The sequence below is a fragment of the Pistacia vera genome, unplaced genomic scaffold, assembly GCF_008641045.1.
Source record: "Pistacia vera cultivar Batoury unplaced genomic scaffold, PisVer_v2 Contig287, whole genome shotgun sequence".
Taxonomy (NCBI): domain Eukaryota; kingdom Viridiplantae; phylum Streptophyta; class Magnoliopsida; order Sapindales; family Anacardiaceae; genus Pistacia; species Pistacia vera.
The window spans coordinates 184055-195218 of NW_022196098.1; the positions used below are offsets into that span (position 1 = coordinate 184055).

Consider the following 11164-nt stretch of genomic DNA (forward strand, 5'->3'; position numbering starts at 1 on the left):
ACAAGCCAAATCGAACCAATCCGAGGTAGACTCGAACTCGGCTTGGTACCTAATTCGAGTCATACTTGAGCCAACTCGGGTCGATTAAACTCAAGCCGAGTTCGAGTATTTAACGAGCCGAGCCAAGTCGACTCGTGAGCGGCTCGGCTCGGCTGACACCCCTATGTATAGTTAATGTGGTATAGGGAATAACTCATAGTTAATGCACTTAAAGCAACAATCAATTACCTTGCATAATTTTCTCTTGCAATACGAAAAGATGATTAAGATTGTGCTTCATTCATGACATATTTCCTAGTACATCATCAATAAAGTGTCCAAATGCAGCAAATGAAGATCCTCCTTCCATCACTGCTAATCTGCTCTTTTCACTCATCACTTTCACCTTCTTCCTCACTTCATTATCACTCTCCATCACACATTTTATAGCTCTTCCTATTTCATCTCCCAATGCAACTTCCCCATTAGTGATCCTATAATCTACTCTCAACTCCACGGCCAATCCCAAATCTTTCACCATTCGGAAAGCATTAAGCTGCTGCTTAACATACATAGGCCATGTCACAATTGGAACACCAAACCACAAGCTCTCCAAGATTGAATTCCACCCACAACGTGACACGAATCCTCCCACTGACTTATGAGCCAACACCTCCTTTTGTGGTGCCCGTCCACACACCAAACCCTTTTCCTTCGTTCTTTCCAAGAACCCATTTGGCAAGATTTCCTGGAGATTATCACTATTGTAATCACTAGGCCCTTCAAATTCGCCATTTGGTGGTGGCTTCCGTAAAGACCACAAGAACCTTACCCTACTTTGCTCCAATCCAAATCCAATTTCTTTGACTTGTTCTTCACTAAAGCTCCTCGGGCTTCCAAAGCACAAGAAAACAACTGATGAATCAGGCTGATCATCAAGCCATTTCATTATCTCATCAGCTTTTTCTGTCTCATCACTCTGACGTCCCTTTACATCAATAATTGGTCCGACCGTGTAAATTGGTGGCATATGATCAAAATCATTCAACAGAGACTTAACCGCATGAGATTCCAGCTCCTGGAATGTTTAACAAAACTTCTGGCAGACCACTGCTTGGAACTGGATTAACATAACTAGGGATCATCAACTCACCATCAAACTCTTCAAATCCTCTTCCAACTTCATCATGTCGAGTTGGAAGGTATAGCATAAGACCAAGAAAAGCTGCAGTAGAAGGGAAGAACAAATAAGAAGGAACACCAAGTTCATTTCCCACATCGATCATTGATGTATAAGACATATCAACTACCAACCCAGCAAGTGTAGCTGAATTAGAACTGGAAATCACATGCTTGACAATCGCTTCTTTAACACAAGTTTTATGAGAATCTATGAACTCAACCATATGCTTTTCTACATATTTATGAGCATCTTTTGAAGGAGAAAAGTCTATGGGAGGAGAAAGATTGATGAACCTTATTGGAGTATTAGATTCTGCAAGTGATTTATATAACGTATGCGTAACAACATTTCTAGTAAAAATAGAATCCATGAGAAGGACAGCCACTGAGAAACGCCCATCATCTCGCTCTAACAATCGCTTTGCAAACTCTACTTCAGGAACCAAAGTGGCCTGCGCCTGCTAGAGGGATGAACACAAGCTCAGCTTTATTCATTGTTGGCGATGGCAGAGGAAAATGTAATAAAAATTTGTGATTTCTTTTCTTCTGGGGAGTTAATAAGGGATCTAGACCACTCCTTTGATAAGGAAGTGATCTGTTGCACATGTCTATGAAATCAATCAATCATGTTCCAGAAAGAGATTCTTTTGTTCAGAAGCTGCAATTAATGATTAATAAAAAAAATTACAATTTATTTATGGTTACTATAATAATTTCACTTAGATACATAAGAATGATATTATGATGAGTCATCAGTAATGGAATATGTTATCCATATGTTAATGTTGTTTTAATTTATAAAGAAACATGTTCAAGTGTTGTCTCATGTTTACTTCATCAAAATAATAATGTATGCTTAATCCGTTAAATTAAATATTTAAACTCTAATGGGATACTCACAGTAGAGAGTTAATTGTTGTTTATGATACTTACGGAAAAAAATGCACTAAATTAAATTATAAAATAAATTGAAATATTCCAAATATTCCAAGTAAATTTAATGAATCATTGGTGATGAGATTTTCTTTCTCATCAATCATTGTTAAAAAGATTGGAGCGGCAACTGCACTTGAAGTTAGAGATGCGGGAATTCCATATGCTTTTGCACCTAGCATTGTGGTATACATTATCAAATCCTACAGCTAATGGATGTCAGCATTTCATTCTTCAGATTAATTGTGGACTCCTGATAAATCTTATGTCTATATATACAGGTTTGCAGGGATCCAAGATGGGGCCGATGCTACAAAATCTACAGCGAGGATCCTAAGATTGTTCAAGCAATGATTGAGATTATAACCGGGCTACAAGGAGATGTTCCTACTAGCTCTCAAAAGGGTGTCCCATATGTCTTAGGAAAGTAAGATTGATTAATTATGTAGTCTTAAAGTATCTCATTTGATTTCAGTGGCATGGCATGATTCACATTTCGCAGAGAGAAGAGTAAAATTGAGGGAGAGAGAATGTGAGTTAGAACAAAGCAAAGTTAGAGAATAATTAAAATATTTAACATATTGCTCCCATTAACTCATAAATTATATAATCCTAAATGTTTACAGAATTGAAGTAGGAGTCTAAGATGTATTGTTGTAGAGTTAGAGTAGGAGTCCAAGTATTTCTTTTCCTATAATCCACTATTATTTAATAAAGGTTATTTGGTATTTGAATAGATGTGTACAGCGACACAAAAAACGGATGGCGCAAAGGCAAGAGTGGCGTAATGAATAGAGAGATATGAAAACCAAAATAATAGTAGACATACAAACCATAAACAATAAACAAGGCAAGAGTGGCGTAATGAATAGAGAGATATGAAAACCAAAATAACAGTAGACATACAAACCATAAACAATAAACAATTAAGAGAAAGAAGAAATATGCGCGATTTTATCTTAGTTCACCCAATTAACAGGTTACATCCAACTAAGTCAATATTATTGCAATACTGTCTCATCTCACTCGTTTACAATGAAAGTAATTTGTCTTCTTATTTGTTATCATTTATTACCAGAGAAAAAAATGTTTATATATTAGGTTTAAAAGACTAAAAGCTAGTATTACAAAAACTTATATTCCTAGGCCCAAACTTAATAAAGAATCAATAATTTAAAGAAATTTTTCAACGGTTCTTTATGGACAAGGCACAAACCGCCTGTGGGCCAGGGGTGCTGCCCCTGCACCCCGCTCATCAATCGGCCACTAAGACCCTGAATGCGTCTTTGTAGCCTATTAATGCTGGAGTGGTCGACAACTCCGACAGATCTTCAGGTCTTTGAATGCAAGAATTTACGATGCGAGGTTTACTTCGCTCAACGGCTAGCCATATGAGATTGTTTCAACACCTTAGAATGACGCACGATTTGTGTTGAAACTCTTGGATTCTGTATTCCGACTCGATCTGGCATCGTTTGCACCACCATGATTTGGTCAAAGCTGCAGGTATGTTAATTATGACTCTGTGAGCATTGTTTTCCATTAAAGTGAATCGACGCGAATTTATGGTGTTGGGGTATTTGCGTCGAAACTCCTGGATTCTGTATTCTAAAGCAATCTGGCGTCGTTGTACCACCATGATTTGGTCAAAGCTGCAGGTATGGTACCCCTCTTTTGACGCAGATTTATGGTGTCGGGGTATTTGCATCAAAACTAGCCATCTGGCGTCGTTGTACCACCATAATTTGGTCAAAGCTACATGTATGTTAAGATTCTGTTTGCATCGTTTTCCATTAAAGTAAATCAACTTGATTAAGATTTTCAGCATAAAGCCATGTATAATACCGATTTCATTTTACATGCGGTTCAAAAAAATTTAGAAGTTTGGATCTTACATTGAGATTCCAAAACAGTGTTTGAACATGCATATAGATTCATGATGATTTCTTACTTAGCAGTGGTAGGATGTCTGGAGATGATGCAGTATTGTCAAATGTAGAACTTGTTGAAGCAGGAACAGCATCCCAAGGCTCAATTACTACGGTTCTCATGTGATAATGTTGTTGATCATCACTATCTTTTCTTGAAGCTCGGATTGCCTCTAACTCCATGGCAACTTCTTTCATTGAGGGTCTGTTCTTCCCACTTATGCTTAAACGCCTTTTTGCGATGTTAGCAACAGCCATGATCTCTTCTCTCTTTCCCTGCTTTACTACTTGAGCATCGAGAATATCAAACAAATGTTTCTCCTCTAAAAAGTGAAGGAAATATGTTGACAAACTTCTACCTTCTTTTGATCTTGTCAAAGATATCGGTTTTTGACCGGTTAAAAGCTCAACAAGGACTACTCCAAAACTATATATGTCAATTTTGTCAATGAATTGACTTGATTGAAAGTATTCAGGGTCCAAGTATCCAAAAGTCCTCAATAATTTTGTGGTGACATGAGTTTGATCGATTGCGATCAATTTTGAAGTCTCGAAATTAGCTACTTTTGCTCAGTACTTTTCATCTAAGAGTATATTCGTAGACTTGATGTCTCAATGATAAATTGGTATAGAAGCTACCGAATGTAAGTAAGAAATAGCTCCAGAAAAAAAAAAAAAAATATATATAATATATATATATAATAAGAGAGTAGAAGAGAGGAGAATACTACTTTTTGTATAAAGTGATGTGACAGGTTCCACACCACTATTTGTGGAAAAAAAATGAAAATCGATATGAAACTAATGGTGTGACAGCTACCACATCATTTTGTAAAAAGACTCTTTATACATGTAGCATTTTCCATATATATATTATTTGAATATTTAGGAAAACCTAACAAGAGCGCGGTCTTTGATTTTTCCATGTCCTTAAGGGTATGCGTGTAAGTCTCATTAGAATTTTCGCAAACCTCAGGCCCGCAGATGGTTGTATTACTTTACATTCATCGGTATCTGGGAATATGTTCAAGAAGTAAAAAAAAAAAAAAAAAAAAAAAAAAAAAAGTTAAAATTATATATATATGTCTAGCAAAATAAAAATGAAAAGATTTATTTGTAAATGTAGATTCATACAATTTCTGTATATTTGGATATTGTTATATCATTCAATCCATTATTATTTAATTCCACAAGGCACATTCATGGTCTAACAAATATTTTTAGTCTTATATAAGAAACCAACAATTTTATCCCTACAATTCAGAATATTCCACTCGGCTTCTTCGACCCTATTTTTAACCCCTTTATTTATTGAACTTACTTTTTGCCCCCCAGAAAACATTTTGTGGCTCCACCCTTGATGCATATATGCTAACTTCAGCAAAAATAAAAAGACCGTCGTAGACTTTTTGTAGCCGTACTTTAAAAAATTCAGATGAAATCTAAGAGAAAATTCGTATATATATTGAATCAGAGTTAACTCTAAAGAATGTTGTAAGCTTGAAGATAGAAATTTCCTATCATCCTTGGAGAAGATATGGATTTCCTCTATACCAGGCAAGCACTGCATCGACCATTTGGGTACTGACTGCTGAAGCAGCTACAAGCAGACATGTCACAACGAGAAGTTAACTCATACGTCCTTGATTTATCCCTCGATATTGTCGAAATAGATTTGAATATACCCCAATCAAGTACCACAGGAACAAGTGTAAGATTTGTAACATCTTGAAGATTTTTTAGTTGGTTTAGAACCAGTTTTTGTTCTGCCAAAAAGGCAATGGGACATTTGGAACTAACATCAGAATGAAGAAAAAACCCTTGAAAGCCGAAGTTACATTACCCTGGCAACTATTTTTTCTCCTTCACAGGTAGAAGAACATTCAGCAACAGCTGAATCGTCATCAGAAAGCAAAGAAAAATTTCCACAGCCTACCCCGTAGAATCTGTTTCTATATGGGGAAAGGTAAAAGGGGTCTGGTCATCAAATTTGAAATATTCTATTTAGAAACACAAGGATTGAATACTGGGAAATTAACACGCATTGTTCCATCTAGAGAAATGTCAAGCACTTCAAATGTTTTTTTTTTTCCAAGGAGATGAATGGCTTACTAGAGTTAAAGGTTGACTTTTTGTGGGCAAGTCTTCTCTTTTTTTACTGTTCCTTACAGTATTAATGCTTACAGTTTTTCCGGAGAGAGAAAAGCCCCATCCTGGAGTAGACTCACATATTTAACAATTTTCAGGTTAGTATATTCATATGTGAGTGTTTGGATTGTGGCGTGAACTGACTTAAAGATTGACAGAGTAACTCAAATTAGGTCTATTCATGGCAAAGATAGAGAAGTTTTCCAATAAGCTTCTGAAATTGTTGGATCAGACAAAGGAGAATCATCATAATGTTAAATAACAGATCATAAGCTTGAGAAGTAAACTTCATATGCTGATCCGTTTCTTAAAGTGTGAAAGGATCCAATAAAGACATATCAACTACCAAACATGCTTGACAATCGCTTCTTTAACACAAGTTTTATGAGAATCTACGAACTCAACCATATACTTTTCTATAGATCTATGAGCATCTTTTGAAGGAGAAAAGTCTACAGGAGGAGGAAGATTGATGAACCTTATTGGAGTATTAAATTCTGCAAGTGATTTATATAACGTATGTGTAACAACATTTCTAATAAAAATAGAATCCATGAGAAGAACAGTCACGGAGAAACGTCCATCATCTCGCTTTAACAATCGCTTTGCAAACTCAACTTCAGGAACCAAGTGGCCTGCGCCTGCTAGAGGGATGAACACAAGCTCTGCTTTCCTCATTGTTGGCGATGGCCGAGGAAAATGTAATGAAAATTTGTGATTTCATTTCGTCTGGGGAGTGGATAAGGGATCTAGACCACTCCTTTGATAAAGTAGTGATCTTGTTACACATGTATATGAAAGCAGAGAGAGATTCTTCTGGTCAGAAGCTGCAATTAATGATTAATAAAAAAATAAAAATATGAAATAAATCTGCAAGCTTATTATAATAAAAGTTCTACAGAGTTTTAAGTCTGACCATGGGTAACGGATAAACCCGAAACCGGTGATACCCAGACCGCCAGTCCGGATTGACAGGATAGGTTCCGGCTCTAAGTTGGAACCGGGACTCCTCGGTTCCAATTACCGAGAACCGGAACCGGATTCGGCATTTATATATTTAAAAACCAAAACCAAACCCAATACCCATCATTCAAAATATTCCGAAAAATTACATACAGATATTAAAAAAGAGTGTGAAAGAGAGAGACCTTGTCGAGGAAAGTGGAGGACTTGGGTGGTTTGGAAGAAGGAGAAGCAGAAGGTTGGCGTTGAAGGGTCAGTTTGCTATGCTTTGTGACTATAATTGAGTGTTGATTTTTTGGTTGTCGTTGCCTCCCTCTCTTGCATAGTTGCATTTTCTGCTTGCTCTTTTATGGGATTCTGCAAAACAAAAAGTCTAAAACGAAACCAAAACCCCTTCTTATGGGTTCAAATCAAAAGTTGACCCTCGAAGAAGCAAAGCAAATATTTGTGTTTAGTTCTTTTGTTATGGGCCTAAAGGTTTGGGCTTCTTGGCCGAAAGAAGTTTCCCAAATCCAAAAGTTGAAAACAAAATTTAGAAATATGTTGAAAATATATCAACCTATAAATACAGAATAATAATACACTTCTGTTTAATTTAGTGGTGCTATTCAGTGAAGAAAGTAAAATAAAAGGGATGAAAGTGAGAGAATTGAGCGACGTGAGTATTGATATATTAAAGCCCCTCAAATATTTTGATTTGCTTTCAATTGAAATTGATCATTGAATGAAAGGGATGGGTATTTATAGATAATACACCTGCGTCGCTCCTCCCCCCCGGAGACATCGACTGCTTACAGATAAGTGTATTTATCCTGATTCAAGAAAAACCTTGTGGGAAAAATACCTAAGTAAAGAAATACAATTATAACGTGAAGTTAGACGTGTTTCATATTGCCTCATTAAAAACCTTGTCAGAAAAACCCTGTGAGACGAAACCTAATCAAGGAAAAAAAAAGTACAGTACAAATATGTCCAATACAATATACTTGTCTCATAATGGTAGAATTAATTTTGTAATTTATTGAGTGGCCGCATACCAATATTATACACAAACTTTTCAAATGTTGATGTTGGTAAAGCCTTAGTGAATGTATCTGCAAGATTATCATTGAAGCGTATTTGTTTGACATCAATCTCATGATTTTGCTGGAGTTTGTGAGTGTAAAAGAATTTTGATGAAATATGCTTTATTTTGTCTCATTTGATATATCCTCTCCTGACTTGAGTAATACATGCTGCATTGTCTTCATATATAATTGTGGTAGCATATGAGGTACGTGGCAATTTGCATATACTTTCAACATGATAGATGACAGATCTAAACCATACACATTCTCGGCTGGCTTCATGAAGTGCAAGAATCTCGGAATAGTTGGAGGAAGTAGCAACCAATGTCTGTTTTGCCAAACGCCATGATATTGTAGTACCATTATGAGTGAAAACATATCCCGTCTACGAGCGGGCTTTGTAAGGATCAGAAAGGAACCTAGCATCTATAGCTGGGCAAGGACCGATCCCAAGCAGGCCTAGGCCTAGGCCCGTTTGGGACTGGGACTGGTCCCAGGCCCATGAGAAACTCTAGGACCCGGACTGGTCCATAGGACTGGTCCTATAGGGTATAGGACCAGTCCTAAGGGCTTGGAAAATTTTCCCCCCTCAAATTTTTTTTTTATATTTTGGGGGCGAAACAAAATTTTGTAAGGGGTTTTTAGTATTTTTTAGGGGTAGAATTTATAAATTTTATAAAATTTTTAGACTTGGAAGATTTTTTTTTAATAAATTTTGTAAAATTTCATTTTAACCCTTGTAATTTATATTTATTTAAAATTGATAGAGGGTTTTATGTAATTATGCAGGGGACTAAAATGAAAAAATGCAAAAAAATTTGGGCCCAGGCTCGGGCCTTAGAGGAGGGCCTGGTCCTAGGATTGGGTTTTGGGGCTGGGCTTTTGGGTCCGGTCCCAAATGCCGAGTCTCTACTAGCATTTGTATAGCCAAGTAATTTAGGATCATTAACAGATTTCCTTGGATAAAATAATCTCAAATCTTTAGTTCCACTGAGGTAACAAAAGACATGTTTGATCCCATTCCAATGTCAACGAGTTAGTACGAAGCTAAATCTTGCCAATAGATTTACTGCAAATGCTATGTCTGATCTCATACATTGTGCCGAATATAATAATGCACCTATTGCATTTAGATACGGTACTTCAGGACCAAGTATCTTTTCGTCATCTTCTTTAAGAAGAAATAGATCCTTTTAGGATCAAGAGACCAAACAATTGGGGTACTCAAGGGGTGAGATTTATCCATATTAAATCACTTTAGGATCTTTTTAGTATAATTTGATTGATAGAGCAAAACTCCATTTGAACAATGCTTGATCTGTAGGCCGAGACAATACTTTGTTTTCCTGAGATCCTTCATTTCAAATTCTCTTTTGAAGTACTCAATAGCTTTTGTGAACTCTTTAGGGTTCGTATTAAGTTCATGTCGACATATATTGCCACAATTGCAAATCCTGATTCTAACCCTTTTATAAAGACACACAGGCATATAGGATCATTGATGTATCCTTCCTTAATCAGATATTTACTAAGACGATTATACCACATTCATCCTGATAGTTTTAACCTATATAACTATCTTTGCAATTTTATTGAATACATGTTCCTTTTATTTGGTTCTGGCACTTTGAACCCTTTAGGGATTTTCATATAGACATTAGTATCCAGTGTACCATACAAATACGTAGTGACAATGTCCATGAGACGCATATCAAGTTTTTCAGAGACTGATAAACTAATCAAGTATCAAAATATGATAGCATCCATCACTGGTGAATACGTCTCATCAAAGTCAATTCCAAGTCTTTGTAGGAAACCTTGAGCCACTAGTTTGGCCTTATAACTAGCAATCTCATTTTTTTCATTTCGTTTCCTTGTGAATACACACTTGTATCTTATGGGTTTCACGTTTTTAGGCGTTTGGACTATAAGTCCAAATACATTACGTTTTGTTAGGGAGGTTAATTCTGCTTGAATTGCTTCTTTCCATTTTGACCAATCATGCCTTTGTCGACATTCATCAACAAAATGTGGCTCAAACTCATCATTCATAATTTCAGTAGCTACTGTGTATGAGAGTATGTTATCGCCAATAACTGTCTCACGATTCCACTTTTCTCTAGAGTGAGAATAGTTTATAGAAATTTCTTCATTTCTATGTTCTTGTATTCCTTTAGGGATTTCTTCCTCTTCATAGGCTTGTGTCCTTTCAAGGATTGTTAACTCTTCTGGGGTTAGTTTAGAAAATATGGAATTGTCAATTATTCCAGTATTGTCAATATTGATACCTATTTGATTATGTGCCTTTTGTTTCCTAGGAACAATATCCTTGGCTCCAACAGGCCTACCACGCTTCTAGCATGTAACAAATGAATTGATCATTGCCGCATGGATTGTTCATTAGTAACATCAATCCTTGCTGGTGTATTGACAGTAGGAATGTATGATCTCGTTATCTTTGCTACATCTGTAAATGCATCAAACATTGGTTTGCAATATTTTGCAAATGTGTTATTCTTTGCACTTCAATTTCAGATTGAGATGTGCGAGGATCTAAATGAGACATATAATTCACTATCTAGGAAAGTTCAGGCCTTACTTTAGAAGGCTTTACTTTTTTCCTTAAAGATAAGAATGTTGTCTCATCAAAATGGCAATTCGTAAAACGTGCGATAAATAGATCACCCGTCAAGGGCTAGAGATATCTGATGATAGATGGTTAGTCATAGCCAACATATATTCCCAAACGATATTGAGGTCCTATTTTACTGCGTTTAGGGGGTGCAATTGGAAATTACACGGTACAACCAAAAGTTCTTATATGGGATATATTAGGTTGATACCCAAATACAAGTTGTATTGGAGAGTATTGATTATATGCAATGGGTCTTAGGCGAATTAACGCCGCAACATGTAAAACAACATAAGCCCAGACAGAAGTTAGTAATTGCGTGCGTAATAGCA

At 36.3% G+C, this 11164-nt stretch overlaps 2 protein-coding genes across 2 annotated transcripts; both read right to left on the reverse strand.

Annotated features, from left to right (window-relative positions):
• Nucleotides 1–280: 280 nt before the first annotated feature.
• Nucleotides 281–1385, reverse strand: LOC116134381 (anthocyanidin 3-O-glucosyltransferase 6-like). Its single transcript, XM_031420056.1, has 2 exons — nt 1133–1385; nt 281–1065 (listed from the first exon to the last, which is right to left on the reverse strand). The coding sequence occupies exons 1-2, from the start codon at nt 1383–1385 to the stop codon at nt 281–283; spliced, it is 1038 nt and encodes a 345-aa protein (XP_031275916.1).
• A 2643-nt stretch (nt 1386–4028) lies between these two features.
• Nucleotides 4029–6848, reverse strand: LOC116134382 (wall-associated receptor kinase-like 8). Its single transcript, XM_031420057.1, has 2 exons — nt 6517–6848; nt 4029–4449 (listed from the first exon to the last, which is right to left on the reverse strand). Exons 1-2 carry the CDS (start codon nt 6846–6848, stop codon nt 4029–4031), a joined length of 753 nt encoding a protein of 250 aa, XP_031275917.1.
• Between the last annotated feature and the right edge of the window lie 4316 nt (nt 6849–11164).